This window comes from Eretmochelys imbricata, chromosome 1, assembly GCF_965152235.1.
Source record: "Eretmochelys imbricata isolate rEreImb1 chromosome 1, rEreImb1.hap1, whole genome shotgun sequence".
NCBI classification, from domain to species: Eukaryota; Metazoa; Chordata; order Testudines; family Cheloniidae; genus Eretmochelys; species Eretmochelys imbricata.
Genome location: NC_135572.1, coordinates 254,827,104 through 254,845,645, shown reverse-complemented (window position 1 = coordinate 254,845,645; position 18,542 = coordinate 254,827,104). Strand labels below are relative to the sequence as shown.

Genomic DNA, 18,542 nt, shown 5'->3' with positions numbered 1-18,542 from the left:
TAGTGCACTATGCAGTTTCTGTATCCTTTCAAATGTGCTATCTGTTAATACAATTTGAAATAAAGTCTCTCTTTTCATGGGCTCAAAGATAGTGATGGATGTTAGGAAGAAGCATTAGAAAGCTGTATGTTGTGTTTCATCTCTTGGCGGGTCTTTGGCACAATGTCCATTTCTCTTTGCATCACACTGTGTCTCATCACATCATGAGATGCAGCAGAATGTCATGCAATGTATCGCTGTACTTTTTAACCTGTGGATGTACCTCGTGGTGCTAAGTGGATTTGTAATTCGTGTCCTGGTGATGACTTGAGAGTTCAGAATGGAGCCTGGGCACATGTCAGAGGCCCAAGGTTACAAGTTGAACTGTTAGTGGTTTCAGGGCAGAATATACTGCCCCTACTTTCCCCCTTTGGGAATGTGTTATTGCTGGGAGGGAGGAACTGCCGTGGTCTCTTGGAAAGCTGTTCTTTCCTGAAGAAAGGTATAGAAAGTGAACATATTTCACTCTCTATGATTTTTGTCTCTGGATTTTTCACCATTTGGAAGAGAATAAACAACACAGACTGCTGAAACATGGCTAGATAACTTCCTTTAGGCCTTCAAGACACATCAGGTGAAAGTAGCTTTGACAGATATTTAGGGATCAATTTTGCAACCCTTACACTGAGCAGCGCTTCCTTAAGTGAGTAATCACAGTAAAGCTGGACTCATGGGAGTTAATGCTGTTCATTGTAAGGGTTGCAGAATCAGACCCTTAGTGAGCAAGCATTTGTTCTGTTAACCTAATGCTTTGTCCTGTTTGAAGTCCATGGAAATCTTTCCATAGTGCCCCAATCCACAGTTCAGTTGAGCATCTGAAAAGGTTAAATGTTAAGTCATCAAGGTTAATTTCCCTGTAATCCAAAAGGCTGCTATTTTGAAGTTCACTTTGGAAGACTGTAATATAGTAGGATAATGTACCTAGATGACTTATTTGTCTACTTTTTGGGTGAACATCATTCCAGATGATGGTGAATATTTCTGGATTACAATGAAGGAACCCCACAGAAATGTTACTGTAGAAGGCTACTCTTTGGATAGCAAAATCCACGGGTATACCTTTGAAAGTGTCTGGAACTGTCAATGAGAGGAGGAATATTGACAGATGCAAATCTTGCACGGAATAGCTGTCTACTTTAATCTGATGCACTCTGCCAAATTCACACAGTGCTCAATTTTGCCACAATATCTATCAAATACTGCAAAAGTAGCTATTCTACAGACAGGAGGAGTCAATTCTCTGCAGTAACAGACAATTTTTGGAACATTTTAAAATAATGATATTGCAGGGCCTATATCTGTGTAACCACTGTTTTCCTCCCTGCCCCTTTACTACTGTTATCCCCTGATAGGTAGAGATAATATTGCTCCATGCTGATACAAAAGGAAACATGGCCAGCATTGTATCTTTTCCATAAAGTATACATAGTCCCCACCATATGCCTAAGAAGGACTTTGGCTTCTTCATTCCAGGAACATACCCAGAGTCACTTCAAGTGGGCACAGTAATCTGCATGCAGTTATTCCCTTCCTTAGAACAAATACATTAGTAGGAACCTTCTCTCTGTTGGAAATTAAGATGGACTTTCTTATGTTAACCTTTCACCTCTGGGAGCCACAAGCAAATCCTGGACATAAAGTCTGTGCCTACTGGAAATGGATATAACTCTGTCGTTACCTATTAACAACTGCTCTTGCTGGTCTCAACTTACTTCCTTGATTTGGGCCACATGGTTGTTAATTTGATGAAAACTTCTAATTCACAGCAGGCTTTGATTTTCAATCCTTATGCCCTGGGCAGGGAGGTGCAAAAAAGAAGAAAAGGCTGACTGAAGTAAAATTCAACTTCCTGGGGGATAGCACATAAAAGAGCTTAAGTGAGCTAAATTATCAAAGACGTTGGCTTATAAGGGCCTCAAGACACTCTCTGTGGTACAGCAAGCTGGAAAGGACCTCCTTTTTTCCCTTTTATTTTCATTGGCACCATGGGATCAACCCCCCAGTAGAAGAAAGCTGATATGCTTGGAACAATGGATAGTGAATCATGGGATTCATGGTGAGATAAAGAATATTTTTGTCTGATATATTTTTGGTGATGGGAGAGAGGTAAAGATAATATATTAGCTGTCATAGTTAGCCTACCTTTAAGATTCTCAACATGAGACCCTGACAAAAATAATTGTCAGCTTTTAACTTTGGAAATAATCTTTGCAAGGTGAGTTTGAATTGCTCAGTGTCCCTCTATTTCATCTTGCCTCCCCTCTCCAGTTAGTTATGTTTTATTTGTTGTCAAAGTGTCCTTACATTTTTTCCTTCAGACAGACAGACACATACACAAAGATTATTGTTATTCTATAAGAATGGACAAAAATCATAGACTCAAAAAGCCCTTCTGCATGATACCAACAGAAACAAGGAACTGTGCCTCAAGTCCACATTCCCTACTGACCACTCATTCAATCACCACTTCCCCAAGATCCACTGATAATAATAATAATTTAAAAAAGGTTTTAAGTGCAGTTCTCAAAGACAGAGCTGACACCCCAGGTCAGTGAATCCACTAGGTTCCTTGATTGCATGTTCCACACTAGAGAATAAAGTGCTATGGCATTGTTTTTTAAAACTTGGAACTTTCCCCCTCTTTCATTTTTTCATTTTTTACCTTGTGGCTCCTATGTTCTTGTAATGACACATAAGAAGGTGCTTAAAGGTTTTCTTAAAGGTAGCATTGCAAAGCGCGTAGCAGGCAGGGTTGATGGTGCTGTTGATATAACAGAGCCAGTAACCAATAGTCCATACAGTGTTGGGAATGCAGGAGACGCAGAAGCTGTTGATGAGCACCATCACATTGTATGGTGTCCAGGTAATGATGAAGGCCAAGAGAATAGCTAAGATAGTCCTGGTCACTTTTTTTTCTCGAGAAGGGGGTGGTTTCTTTTTGGCTGGCTGCTTGGTCATCTTGACAATTTTACGGGCCACATTGTTTTGCTTCTCATCCCCATTTTGGCCATTAGTACCTACAATCTCCACGGTGGTGTTGGTTGGGGCACAGCAGTCACCCTTTTGGGACTTAGTAACTATCCTAATGCACGTCAGCTTGGAATTCTCCCCTTTCGAGTGGACTTGGGAGACAGAAGCCTTGGTGGCCTCTTTGGTAGCTTCATCCTCCTTCACATTGGAAGCAACCACGCTGATGGAAGTGGAGTCATTAGAGCTCTCCTTCTCCTCCCCTGGAATGCAGTTCTCTGTCACAGCCTCTCCTGTGGCTTTACCATTCTGAATTTTGCTGTGCCCCAACCCATCCTCACTCGTTGGGATGTTGTTATTGTTTGGTTTCACTATTTTACTTTGGACCAAACTGGGAGAAACTGGATCCTGGGTTTGTGCTGGTTCCTTTTTTCCCTTTTTTATTCTGCTCTTGCTGGCACGAGATATCTGCCAGTAGAGGATGGTCATGATGATAACGGGCAGGTAGAAGGCTGCAATAGCAGTGCCAAAGGTGACAGCAGCATTGGAAAAAAACTGGATGTAGCACTCCCCGTCAGGAACAGTTCTTCCCCCAACAATGAACTGCCAGAACAGAATTGCGGGCGCCCACAAGATGAAGGACAGCACCCAAGCAGCTGCAATCATCATACCCGCCATCTTAGTGGTCCTCTTTACAGGGTACGACAGAGGCTTGGTGACACAAAAATATCTGTCAAAGCTGATGATGAGAAGGTTCATGACAGAGGCATTGCTGACCACATAATCAAGAGCCAGCCACAGGTCACATACCACGGGCCCCAAGGGCCAGTAGCCAATCACAGTGTAAAGTGTATACAGGTTCATGGAAAAGACACCAATAATCAAGTCGGCACATGCCAAGCTGAACAGGAAGTAGTTGTTGACAGTCTGCAGGTGCCTGTTGACTTTGATGGACACCATGACCAGGATGTTCCCAATGATGGTCACTAGACTGAGAGATCCTGCTACCAGGACTATGAAGACCACCTCAACAGTTTTGTAGGGACTCCCCAGTGCCATAACATCCTCGGCAGAGGAGTTTATGTAAGTTGAGTTATTCATTTCTGTGTCTCTAACAAGAAACCTGATGACCAATTATCACTTAAACCTGCAGAGGAAAGAAAACAAAAGAAATATCATTATTAAATTAGCCCTTTGATTCTGGCAAATGGAGCCCTGAAAAAATGTGTATGGAAAAAATTTCAATGTAGCAGATTGTGGTCTGGCAGAACCACACAGGCATGGTTTATCTAAAACATTCTGCTGTTTGCCATTTTCTATTGGGAATAATATATAGAGGTGATTATATTAAAGCTTGAACAAGGATGCAAAATTTGGATCCAGATCTAGATTTTGGACACACTAATATGCATATTTATTCAGATCCAAGTTTTTTTCTTGTGACCCATTATAAAACTGAGAACTAATCACAACATTTGGAACTGAATCTCAGTTTCAAGTCCCGTCCCGTCCCCCCCCCCACACCTCCAAAGTTTAGGCATGTTCTGATCCAGGGTTAAGGTTCAAGACCATATCTAAATTAAATCTCTCTTGGGAAGTTCATCAAAGAGTTGTTAAAATCTGGAATGAAGATGAATTTTATTTGGAATTGGATGGTAAAGGGTAATAAGTTTCTCTCTGTCTTGTAAGGTGAGATGAGGAAGGCTTCTATGAGGTCCATAGAAAAAACGGGTGTAATTTCTCCCAATAATTTGCAAATATTACATACCAGTTACTTCTTTTCAGAGTCTGAAAAGAGGCTGGCACTGCATGGGAAACTGAAAATTTTCCCTGCTGCCCAGATGCCCTGCTGATATAAATATGCATAGCTCCATTGAAGTCAATAGAGTTAAGCAATTTCTACCAACTGAAGATCTGTTCATCTAATTAGCATACATACTGATTTGTTTCTATCAAGTCCCCCCCCCCCCCCAGATTTCACCAAACTTTTTAAAAGTATTTCTGTATAGTCTCTTTCCTGTTTTTGCATGAAAAAAATGTTTTTTTAACATGAAGAATTAATTATCTAATGCTTATCCTCTATTTGTCACAATCCTCTGTTTTGTGACATAATAAGTGGTTGAAATCATTGATGTCACAGAGAACTGAGATGTAAGGCATGAAACGACTGCAGGTGAACCATAAAAAAACCAAAAAATCCAGTTTTGTTCATATTTACCAACCTGTTTTCTGCCTTATAAAACACACTGTCAGCACTCAATAAATAAAAGTAAAATACTAGTAATATACATTTGATAGGTGAACAAGTGTTTTTGGTTATACAGCATCCTTTTCTGTGTCTCCCTCTGAAATCAATACAATGCAATGGAATTGTCAGTGCAGTCTCTGAGTGTACATTATTTATGTGTTGTATTCAAGGGATTATTACGGCATGAAGGCCAGATGTGACAAAGAAGTTAGATTGTTTCTAGTTGGAATGTTTTCCAAAGTTTTCCCAAGGCATCAGATCTTTAAGATGGAGCTTTTAAGTTTGGGTGAGTGACTAAAGGAAGAAAAAAATCCACTTAACTTACATAATGCACGTATACTGCCCTAGGAGATCAAGAGTTTCGTTCTGTGGTACTTGCTACTAACCAGGTGCCATATATGCACATATAATCCATATTTCATAACCAGGATGATCCATTTTCACTAGAATTAAATTACTGCACTTTTTCTTTGGGGCTAGAAAAGACGAAGATGATGGGAGCTGTCAGCACAGTAAATAACCTGTAAACATAATGAAAAACAAACAAACTTGGGCCTTTGGAGATGTTGGAAGACTGCACCAAGTTTAAGGGTTCTTTGCCTGAGGTCAGTTTACACCATTCTAATTTATATCCGATGCAGAACAACTGACTACAAATGGAGCTTATATATTTGTCTCTAACATTACTATTATCTGAGATTTTTGTTTGGCAAAGGTTGAGCTGATAAGAAAACAGAGCTGGGAAAAAGATTTTCAGACTCTGTTGTGATGAGGGGGGCACAAAACCCTGGATGGACAGACTTTTTTTTCTATTGATCAATCCGTGAGCATTAGGGTGGGGTTGGACAGAAGAAGGGTATTTCAGAGAGAGGGAGAGAAAGAGGCAGAAAAGAAGGGAGAGATCATTTCAATTGTGTGCTTGTTATAGTATGAATAGGTTAAAGGGAATACAACAGAAGAGTCACAAAAGAATAAGAACTTAGATGTAATTTATTAAAAATGCTATAGGTTTAGCAGTTTACTGTATGTATTAGAAATGCCACCCTCCTGCCTCAATGGGTGGGGAACCTGATGGGCTGATGGTGAAGGGGGGACAATCCCAGCTGCAAGAGAGGGAAAAACTCGCTGAGGGACGCCAGGTAGCTCTTCCCCTCCCCCGGGGAGTCTCTGGAACCCACTGGCCAGCTGGGGGCAAGGGGTGCTGACTGGCCAGCATTCTGTGGCTCCCGGGATTTAACCTGGTGGAGCTTCTTTCAGCTCTATTCTGCCCAAGTAGTGTTGGTCAGAACATTTTCAATGGAGTCTATTTTAGTCAAAATATGCTGTTTTGTCAAAGCCAAAACATTTTGTGGAGGTTTATGGATTTCAACAAAGTTTTCAATGGGAAGATTTCTGAGTTCCAGGGCTCTCTGGTCACTTCTGCCAGAGGCAGAAAGAGAGGAGCTGAATTGAAAACTGGACCTTTCCAATCCAAAAATGGACATTTTGACACAATTCCATTTTGTGGAAAACATTTAAAAGTTTTGTCCTTGCTCCTGTGAGGAATGAAAGCAAGTTTTGAAACCTCAAAAGTTGCCGTACAGAATTGCTGCCACTCTATTAGCAACCTTTCCTAGCTGCACTTTCAACTCGCGTTCTTCTTCCTTGGGGAATTTGGGGAATTCAGGAATAGTTCACCTGATCCACATGTTGCAGAGAAATCCAGGTTAATTCTACCTGCCAGAAGCAGGAGGTTGCTTAGCCCTTTCAAAAACAGGCAGACAAGGGACTTTTCTCCTCCAGCACTTCCTCTTTGCACTAAACTCGCCGGCAGTGAGAAAGTCAGTACTAGCTGTGCACTGAAAACAACATGATTCTGCTACTGTTAAAACAGATACTTTTTCTTTTAGGCACAAAGAGATATAGGGCCAAATTCTGCTATTAATTACAAATTCCTTTGATTTGCATCAATGTAAATAAGAGGAGGCCATTCCTATAATTAATGACTGTGTGTGTTAATAGGAACTAAGGAAGAGACTAGGGCTGAAGAAAAAGGTTGTTACAAATATCTGATTTATTTTTATTATTTTTTGTTGTTATTTGATAGCTGTTGAGCACTGACGGTGTCCACTGTGCTCTAGATGATGCATATACAAACACACGCTCTGCTCTGTGTCTACATCATGATCCAAAGCCCAATGAAGTCACTTAGACGCGTCCAGTGACTTCAGTGGGCTTTGGATCAGCCCCACAGTGAGGAATTTGGTACAGATATCGGTGACTACTTTCTCACTGAAATAACAGATTGCACGTTGCTTTTAGACTACTTTTGCTTCAGGCATGGTGTTGGAGTTCAGCAGACAGAAATGGAGGTGGGGGCACTTTAAGTTAGTCTGACCCCTCTTATCATGAGAAGTACCAGATCTTCTTCTTGAACAACCAGAGCTCACCCCTCAGTCCACTGGTATTTGTGTGAGTTGCAAAGGGAGACGCTGACTCTGCTGGCTATCATGGCATGTCCGTGGATAGTAACTTGCTAAGGAGAGTAAGAACAGTAAAGGAAAGGAATCCCACAGTATTCTTGTCAGCAAGTTAAAGAAGTATGGGCTGGATGAATGCACTATAAGGTGGGTGGAAAGTTGGCTAGATTGTCGGGCTCAACGGGTAGCGATCAATGGCTCCATGTCTAGTTGGCAGCCGGTGTCAAGTGGAGTGCCCCAGGGGTCAGTCCTGGGGCTGGTTTTGTTCAATATCTTCATAAATGATCTGGAGGATGGTGTGGATTGCACTCTCAGCAAATTTGCGGATGATACTAAACTAGGAGGAGTGGTAGATACGCTGGAGGGCAGGGATAGGATACAGAGGGACCTAGACAAATTGGAGGATTGGGCCAAAAGAAATCTGATGAGGTTCAACAAGGATAAGTGCAGGGTCCTGCACTTAGGACGGAAGAACCCAATGCACCGCTACAGACTAGGGACCGAATGGCTCGGCAGCAGTTCTGCGGAAAAGGACCTAGGGGTGACAGTGGACGAGAAGCTGGATATGAGTCAGCAGTGTGCCCTTGTTGCCAAGAAGGCCAATGGCATTTTGGGATGTATAAGTAGGGGCATAGCCAGCAGATCGAGGGACGTGATCGTCCCCCTCTATTCGGCATTGGTGAGGCTTCATCTGGAGTACTGTGTCCAGTTTTGGGCCCCACACTACAAGAAGGATGTGGATAAATTGGAGAGAGTCCAGCGAAGGGCAACAAAAATGATTAGGGGTCTGGAACACATGACTTATGAGGAGAGGCTGAGGGAGCTGGGATTGTTTAGTCTGCAGAAGAGAAGAATGAGGGGGGATTTGATAGCTGCTTTCAACTACCTGAGAGGTGGTTCCAGAGAGGATGGTTCTAGACTATTCTCAGTGGTAGAAAAGGACAGGACAAGGAGTAATGGTCTCAAGTTGCAGTGGGGGAGGTTTAGGTTGGATATTAGGAAAAACTTTTTCATTAGGAGGGTGGTGAAACACTGGAATGCGTTACCTAGGGAGGTGGTAGAATCTCCTTCCTTAGAAGTTTTTAAGGTCAGGTTTGACAAAGCCCTGGCTGGGATGATTTAATTGGGGATTGGTCCTGCTTTGAGCAGGGCGTTGGACTAGATGACCTCCTGAGGTCCCTTCCAACCCTGATATTCTATGATTCTATGATTCATTTCACTTTTTGACATGAAAGGTAATTGGATAAATTCTCAGGATTATGATTTTTAAACATGTGGCTTTATGGTTTGTAAACACCATGATCACTATGTGAAAATGTCCAGTGCAATGAAAATTCACATGTAAAAATGCATATGTTAATGAGTTAATTGGAAAGCTTTAGTAGTGAAATCTTCCCTCCACATCCCCCATCTCTGCTGAATAACTTCACTATGCAGTAAATCATTCCCATCCCTTCCCCTTGACACTAGTTGTTGTACACGGTTTGGGAGCAGAATTGATGGATTTAGTGAGGCTGCAGTGGGTGTGTACTCCTGGCGTGACACAAACACCAGCTCCCTGAGTGGGAAGTGGTAGTAGTGGTTGGTGGAGGCAGAGTAGGGTCAGGCTGCTGAAGTAATGGGGATGAGGTCAGAACTTCTGCTATTACATAAACTCTCCAGGCCTTCTTGCTTGGCAGATGTTGGAGTAGCCTGCGCAGAGCACCTCCATAGCTACAGCACAGTTCTTGGGAGGAAAGATTTCTTCCTACTGTCCTACTGACTCTCCTTGCATCCAGCTGAGATATTCAGTCAGGGTTCTGAGGAGTGGATTTGTACGTATAAACTGAGGTTCACTATGAATGGGAACTGCAGTTTGCACAATGAAGCAAACTGGTGAAATTCAGTATGTTCATTCTAGTACAATACAGACCCTGAAAAGACAGGCAAAAATCTGAATACATGGAGAAAAGACTAGTATCTGAAGTGCATCGCCTCACCAGCATTATTATTAGCAAATGAAACATACTTGTGAATCACACTCCCATGATGTGCTTTGCCCTAGACCAGTGGTTTTCAACTTTTTCTTACTTGTAGAACCCTAAAAATTTTGGCTAGAGGTGTGGACCCCTTTGGAAATCTTAAACATAGCCTGTGGACCCTGGGAGTCTGCAGACAACAGATTGAAAACCAGAGCCCTAGACTGGAATGGAACTACCCACAGAAACTTAAATGTATGACTGATCTGGGGCCAAAGTACTGAGCATCTTTCAGGATTCAGTCCTCAAAACACAAGCAGAAAAAAATTCATATTTTCCCCCACAGACTCATGAAGAAGAGATTTGATTTGTTCTGTCAGTCAGAATGGGTCTTGGTGTGTTTGCACTAATCTCCAGTTTGCATAATTACTGGGTCTCATTTTATTCCATGCACCAGTTAGAACATAAGAATGGTCATACTGAGTCACATCAATGGTCATCTAGTCCAATATCCTGTCTTCCAGCAGGTGCCAGTAGTGAAAATATTTTGCCAGTCAACTAGCCACATTTGGTAGACTTCATTGCAGAATTTAAGAGAGGTTACAAATTTCCCCTTTGCTTTCGGTAAAAAGTTCCTGGAACATTCCAAAACAACAAAAGGACAAAGTCTTCCCTGTACGACTTATCCCAGGGAATCTGCCAGAGTCAGGACTAGAGGCATCTCTATGGAGTGCTATTGCCTCTGCACTCTGGCCCATCCTCCTCACTTCTGTCTCCCTGTGGCCCCTGAACAGCATGTTTTCTTCAAGGACTGTGTTCCCGGGGGTCTCCTGACCCTGGTTTCCCCGGCTCCCCCCGAGAGGGAGTTAAGGACATACCAAGAAATCGCTGCTCGTCTTTAAACTGTAAACAGAGCACAGTCCCATAAAACTAACAGAACAAAAGCTCATTCTGTCTCTGGCTATAGCAGAAATAAAATAAAAATAAAAACACTCCCGTAGGAACAGTGGGGAATGGTATATGAATAGGTGGCAATGCCTGCATCACTGTTACTGCCTTAATTCCCCCTTTTGGGCTTGGGGATTTGTACAGCATTTAACTACATCTTGCTCACCTCTGTGCCAATAATCTAAAACTGGTTAGTTTACTGACTTTAGCACAATGATCTGAACTTAAAATTGCACAAGGGAAAGCCTGGTCTTGGCAACGTACAGTCTCTCTAGTTGTGGGAAGTTCCAGAGAAGAAGCTGGTGTTTCCATAAGGCTCTGACTATTAATGAGTTATTTCTTCATTATTATTATTATTATTGTGCCCAGAGGCCCCTGTCAGGATCAGGATACCCTATTTAGTGTCTGTTCTTTAAAAGTTTCTCCAGAAGCTGTTACTTTGTGGTGGAGTATTTGACCATCTGTATGATCATGAAAGCATTTGCATTCCCCTTTTGACCTGTGAACATCACTTCCAGTTTGCTTTTGCTTGTTTACTCCACTGGGCAAACCTGAAAAATACAAGGTAAACTTGCAAACCTCATCTAATCATTTTGGTCTGTAAAACTGGACTTTGCCTCCTGGAGCAAAACATACACCATGATTGAGAGGTGTCCTTCTCCCTGTATACAGAGAATCCTTCTTCCATAGAGTAGTGAGAAGATTGTCAAATCCAATCCTAGAGGATGAGATTGTACCTTGACTACTGTGTGCAGCTTTAGGCACCTGATAGATGTTTACAAAATAGAGGGGATTTGGAGAAAGGAAATTAAAAATTTAGGGTCTGATTTACCACTGGATTACTTCAGTTGTATACTGGTGTAATTTTGTTCACTTCAATGAAAATAAACTATTCAGAGCACTTTGGATGTGGAAATCTGAAAAAAAGAGAAGATTGGTTATTTTTCCTATGTCATGTCAGGTTGGAAGAGGACTCTGAAAATCTAGGTGGCTGTGATTATGGGACACCAAATGCCCAGGAAGCAGTAGAAAGGAGAAAGTGTTATTGTGGATTTGTTTTTAGGGATTGAGAGGCAAACGTGAGCTGTAACTTTAAGGAGAGGGGAAGAAGCTATTGTTGTTCTCCTCATGCCTTCAACATTGACTGGTTCTGTGGCATTTCACCTGACATTTAGTTCAGCTACAAGCACAAGGCTCTGAAAAACGAGACTGCAACCTCACTGCCTTCCAAATGGACTCCTGTTCTTTTCCCTTTTGCATCTCAAAGAGGGATGGAAAAGGAAAGGGAAGGAAAGAATGAGCAAACATTCTTTTTTATTTGCTGGGATCCTTTTGGGGGTAGGCTTAGGAGATGACAGCCCTTGGGGCGCTGCCAAAAATCATGTCAGCTTGGGAATGGGAATAGTTACAGTGGGATGGAGAACTGTGCAATTATAAAAGCCTTTAATGAGGGGCCTGAACAAAAAGAGGACATAGAATGCAAACAATGAAAAAGGAAAAATAATGCTGACCAGAAATTTTCCAGCAGAATGTTTTTCCGTCAGAAAATGCTGATTAGTTGAAAGTGAAACATTTTGTGGTGAATATTTATTTTGGAAGGAGGGATGGAACAGAGCATTCCAATAAGGCTGAAATGAAAAATTGAAATGTTTTTGGAATGGAATGCTTCAATTTTCCATTTTGAAACTACTTTTTATTTCATATATATATATGTGTGTATTTATAGTACAGCATATCATTTTTTAAAAGTCAAAATTGCAATGGAACATTTGATTTTACTGAAACTAAAATGTTTTGATTGACCCAAAATGAATTTTTTCCCCTGGAATTTCATTTCCAGGGTAATTTCAATTTTTTTGTTTTCACTGTGTTGCAGAATGGAAAAATAAAATCAAAATCATGGAATTTCCCATCAGACAGAAAATCTGGTTTCTGTCCAGCTCTATAATGCTCTCATTGACACTGTAGTTTGCTCTTTATCTCTAGCCCTTTTGAACTGATGGTGAAATTAGATCTGGGTGAATCCGAGGGGCTCAACGTTCAAATGAGTGATCTCAAAAATTGCTCTGCAAATATTAATTTGGACTGAGATGTTCAAAAAGAGGAACATAAAGTTAGGCCACTAAGTCCATATTTTGTCACCTGAATACATGGCCTTATTTCCATCCAGCAGCTCCCACCACCTTTCTGGATTTCAAATGATTCTTCACCCATTTTTGAAAACCTGGGCTTTGAATTTTTAAACAAACTTACTTCAACCATTGTTGTGCTCTGTAGTGGGTCCACTACTTCCTGAGACATTCAAGTAACTCATTTCTGTTAGTGCAAATGCCCCTGGAACACATTTCCTTTTTGTTATGCTTTATTTTACAGAGCCACAGATGGGAAAGAAAGAGCGTATAGAATAATACAGCCTCCATCTCTGAATACTGATAAAATATTGCTTACAATCAAATAACAATGAAAATGATGATTCTACATGGGTATCACAGTCAGGGAAAAGAGAATGATCTTGAGTATAATTCAATGGATCACTAAGGTACATAGTCAAATACTTAAGTCACCGAAATATCCTAATCAGCATGGTTGACAGGAATCAGCCAAACAGCAAAGCATGCATGTGACAGAGTGATTTCTGTGACAATTGGTTACCTTTGACCTTTTGAATAGAAAGAAGTTTTTCCTGACCAGTATAGTCCTTACTTTAGAATACTCATGCCCACAATGGGAATCGAGAGGAAATGCCATTTTTAGAAAATCAACAATAGCTAGGTGGCAGAGATGTGGGATTCTCCACTTTGAGAAAAATAGTGCACATTTTAACTTGCACAGGGAAGCCAAGGAACAGAATCAATGCTTGTTCCCCAAAAATACATTCTCTGGAGCAATCTGAGCACAGGTCAGATCAATTAAATTATAGCACCAGCATGCATCTGTATCAGAGTTCCCTATTTTTAAAAAAGAGTCTGCGATATTCAAAAGTATCTCTGCAGCTGTAAAGATCCACGATCATTAAGTGCCACAAATCTGAAAGGTAAATAGTAAGACTGAGATTTTCAAAACTGTCTAGGGGATTTAGATGCACAACTCCCACTGAAATTAATGGGGAATTGTGCATCTGTCACTGAAGTGGCTTAGAAAATCGTAGATATTTCAATTAATACAGAACTTGAAACAATATTCGGGTCTTAAAACACATTATTCATCCTGGTGATGTTCAACCATGAGAGCATCTGTAAAACTACTGGCTGCTGCATTCTGTGCTTACTGCATTCTGGACAAAACCGTAAATGGGACCACAGCAGACAAAAGAATTGCAGCAGTCAGATCTTGACAAGTTGAAAGTATTGTACAGTAATTTAGTGAAGGTCTCCGCATGGCAATATTCTGATAAGAAATGTTCTCATTTCAAAAGCTTGAATCCTGCCCCGCTCTCCATGACATCAGAGGGCCTCAGACATCCTGGAATGGTATGGTTCCACTGTAGTTTGAGGAAGCAAGATTTCAGTTACCCATGCAGATGGTTTACACACCATGAGGCAAATCCTTCAATGGAGCTAAGACAATTTGCACCAGCTGGGGATCTCCTTTCATGAATTCTATCCAGGCAATCCAGCTTTGTGAGGGCTCTCGATGCATTTTCATGCGTTAGGGTCTGGAGGCCGGGGCAGACAATGGCAAAGGGAGGAGCAAGGCTTATGGATCCTGCATTATGAAGAACAAAAAAGCAAAGCAGTGATACCAGAGTGGCGGACGCCAGCACAGGCAAAGCCATGCAGCAGCTCTGCTGCTAGTCTGCAGCCTGTGGTGGAGAATTCCCTTGTTCTCCAGTGTCTTTGGGGCCACCCTGGTACATGGTACAGGCCTGTACTTAGGCCTGGTACATGGTACAGGATTTACAAAATGTATTGACATATCCTATCTGTGCTCAAGCTCTTTGTAACAGGAGCTGGGCTCAAATAAATGAATCACCAGGCTGAATGCAGCACACAACAGATGGTTGGAACCAGCTAGAAAAATCTTTATTTTGCTTCAAATTTTAATGAAATTATGCATTCTCTCCAGTGGGATATGCTGAAAGAAAGCTCAGCCTGGCAAGCTGATGGAATCCTGAGGTGTCAGTGGATTTGAGTCACATCTGTGAAGCAATGAAAATAAAGAACTGAAGTACATGAAAACAACCTCCATCCTAAATATAACAACATGTGGCTACAGAAAAGGAGTGATCCTAATACTGATCCTTGAGATACATCAACGCACAAAGGAGTAGGCCTGGTCTTAATTTGACCCATGATAACCATCACTGTTTGATGCTGCAGATAGGACTTAAACCAAATCAAAGTGGCGCCTGACAACAGATGGTAAATGTCTCAGAAGAATGTCATTAGCAATTGCAGCAAATGCTAATAAAGCTAAGGCCTACCCCTTCAGTTCCTTCACTGGAGCTACGTTAGGCTTGCCACCTTTCTAAAAATTGTTGGTAACTGGATCCCCGAGGACCCGCCCCGTCCCACCTCGTCCCCCCCAAAGCTTTGCCCCTGCTCTGCCTCATCCCCCCAAGGCCTTGCCCCTGCTCTGCCTCTTCCCTCGAGGCCCCGCCCCCTTTCCTAGACTCTTCCCTCAAGGTCCCCACCCCCATTGCTCGCTCCTCTCCCCCATCACTTGCTGGATCATCCTCACTTTCCTCCCGTGCCCCCCTTCCCAGGTGGGCTCCCTCTGCTCTGGGGCTGGGATGGGAGCTGCTGCAGCCTGACAAGGAGCCTGCCAGCTGGTAGGAGGTGGCCCTGGCTGAACAGGGGCTGATATCAGTTAATGACACGGCAACTCCCCGCTCCCCGCAGTAACCAGACTTCTGGTGTCTGGTCAGTACATCTGACTGGACACTGCCAGGTCCCCTTTTCGACTGGACTTTCCAGTTGAAAACTGGGCACCTGGCAACCCCAAATGGTACCCAGATACAGAAGCCAAAAACTGGACTGTCTGGGTAAAACCTGGATGGGCGAGAACCCTAAGCTACCTCGATTTACACCAGGCCCCTCAGGTCATTCTACTCACTTCACCAGAGCAAGCTCTGTGCTGCCCTGCCATCTCTATGGAATTCTTCCTATACACTAAGCTGAACAAAATGAGTTTGTATCCGAATATAAATGATTTCTTTGAGCACTGTAGACAGAATACTTAAATTAGAAAACTGATGAAAATTAGTCATATCCTCAGCTGCCAAGGAAAATTCTCCTCAGCGAAGGAGGTATTTAAGCTTCTTTTAAGATTAGATGGAACAATACCAGATTCCAAGGAGATATTCCTTGAATAATTTGTGCCATGACAGGTAAACACTCCCTCAGCAGCCAAGTAGGAACTGGATTTAAAGCACTTCATTATCCTCAAGCCGTGTATCATGTCTGTGATATCAAACAGAGAAATCTTCTTAGAACTACTCCAAGTCCCTGGCTGGCAGGTGAAAAAAGCCACAGGTGGGGGGTGGGGGGGAATTCGGAAAGCTGACTCAAGCTGATACCCAATTTGCTCACAATACTTGGAGCTAATTCATGACATAACTGAAGATGTTACTAAAAACTTCCATAGATGGAGCTAAACAAACAACAAAAGACGTTTTTTATTGGGTTCAAAGATTACGGTACCTCGAAGGTTGCAGGACTATTGGATGTGAAATAATGATGACAAACAAAAATACTTTAAGGTTTCAAGCAGTATATAGAGTTTCTCCAGGGATTGCCTGTAACATCACATAGCATGCCAAAAAGTCAGGCAAAGGCCTGAATGGTCCTATGCTGTGTCAGAGAATCACTCCAGATCTCTTGAAATCACACAGAGTTCCCACAGAGTCCCAGGGAATTCTGCAGAAACCCACAAAATCCCACAGTGATTCTGCGGACCACAACAATATTGCTGATAGCTGTTTCAAACCAACTCCCACTGAAGTCAATGGGAGTCTTTCCATTTACACAAATGGGAACTGGTTCTAGCATTTAGCTGTTATCAGTGATTTCCCTATTCACAACACCGCACAGCACTCATCTGTCATCTAGCCAAGCTCAAAGTCTCTTCACATACACCAGCTTTACTGATAGCAGATAGCTGAAATTCCCCTAGATGTTTTTCTCACCAGCTACAGAAAGCATCCAGCTGTCCTATGCCTCAGAAGCCAACTAACTCATTGAATCCTGAAGGAGGATTTTGCTCTCAGCCACTGCTTTCACCAGGATCTCAATCATTTTAAACAGAATTGTGCCAAGAAACTGCTACATCAACAGCTACATATTCTCATCAGTTCAGAGAGGTGCTTGATTCTGTTGGCTTCCTGGCTGCAAAGTTTCTTATAGTGTTCACTCAGCTACAGCTAGAACTGGGCTGGAAATTGTTTTCCTGTCCCACAGGAATTTTTGAGAGTTCATTTTTTCCCCCAGTCTCAAACTGGAACAAAAAGTCAAAATCTTGAAAATTTTTGCTAAACAAAAACAAAATAGAAATATTTTGTTTCAATAATTTTGAAATGTTTCATTTCTATATCAACCTTATGTATTTTATTTGATATTTTTATTATAAATTAATTTACATTCTGAAAAAAAAAGTCATTTTGACCTGAAAAACTGAACTTTTTTGTTTCAAAAATGTCAAACCTCAGCATTTCTACAATTTCAATTTTTTTTCTCAAAAATTTTTCAAAATAGGAAATTTGATGAAACTGACCCTTTACTGTGAACAGTTTTGATTCTGATTATCAGAACCACTCGACTCTGGCACTATTCTAGATGCTCATCTCAATAGCTCCACTGAACAGATGGTGGTTGCTCATGCCAGTGGTCATATGGTTGCAACTGAATCTCTCCAATCATGAGGTAAAATCCCTTTGGTCTTCCACTCCAGAAGAAGGGCAGGAAAAAGGGTTTGTGCATGAATCAAATCTGAGAAACAACCCTACACCTAGAAACTAAAGATACTGTGAAAGAACACTGAACAGAAAAGACAAATACTAAGAAATAAACACAGTGATCAGAAAGCTAATGGGCAATAGAGTGAAATAGCTGCAGATGGTCAAAAGCTGCAATATGTTCCTCTGGTGCAGAATTTACCGAGGCCAGTGTGTAATCCTCTGAACCATAGGAGAATGTGCAGATTAAATTTAAAAAGAAAAGGAGGACTTGTGGCACCTTAGAAACTAACAAATTTATTTGAGCATAAGCTTTCGTGAGCTACAGCTCACTTCATCGGATGAATGCCGTGGAAAAGACAGTGGGGAGATTTATATACACAGAGAACATGAAACAATGGGTGTTACCATACACACTGTAACCAGAGTGATCACTTAAGGAGAGCTATTACCAGCAGGAGAGCAGGAGGAGGGGGGGGAAGACCTTTTGTAGTGATATAATCAAGGTGGGCCATTTCCAGCAGTTGACAAGAACGTCTGAGGAACAGTGCGGGGTGGTGGTGGGGGAATAAACAAGGGGAAATAGTTTACTTTGTGTAATGACCCATCCACTCCCAGGCTCTATTCAATCCTAAGTTAATTGTATCCAGTTTGCAAATTAATTCCAATTCAGCAGTCTCTTGTTGGAGTCTGTTTCTGAAGATTTTTTGTTGAAGAATTGCAACTTTTAGGTCTGTAATCGAGTGACCAAAGAGATTGAAGTGTTCTCCAACTGGTTTTTGAATGTTATAATTCTTGACGTCTGATTTGTGTCCATTTATTCTTTTATGTAGAGACTGTCCAGTTTGACCAATGTACATGGCAGAGGGGCATTGCTGGCACATGATGGCATATATCACATTGGTAGATGTGTAGGTGAACGAGCCTCTGATAGTGTGGCTGATGTGATTAGGCCCTATGATGGTGTCCCCTGAATAGATATGTGGACACAGTTGGCAATGGGCTTTGTTGCAAGGATAGGTTCCTGGGTT

General features: G+C 41.8%; 1 protein-coding gene across 1 annotated transcript; it reads right to left on the bottom strand.

Annotated features, from left to right (window-relative positions):
* Positions 1–2,697: 2,697 nt before the first annotated feature.
* Positions 2,698–4,107, bottom strand: CHRM2 (cholinergic receptor muscarinic 2). The gene has a single exon (XM_077807524.1). The coding sequence runs from the start codon at positions 4,105–4,107 to the stop codon at positions 2,698–2,700; it is 1,410 nt and encodes a 469-aa protein (XP_077663650.1).
* Between the last annotated feature and the right edge of the window lie 14,435 nt (positions 4,108–18,542).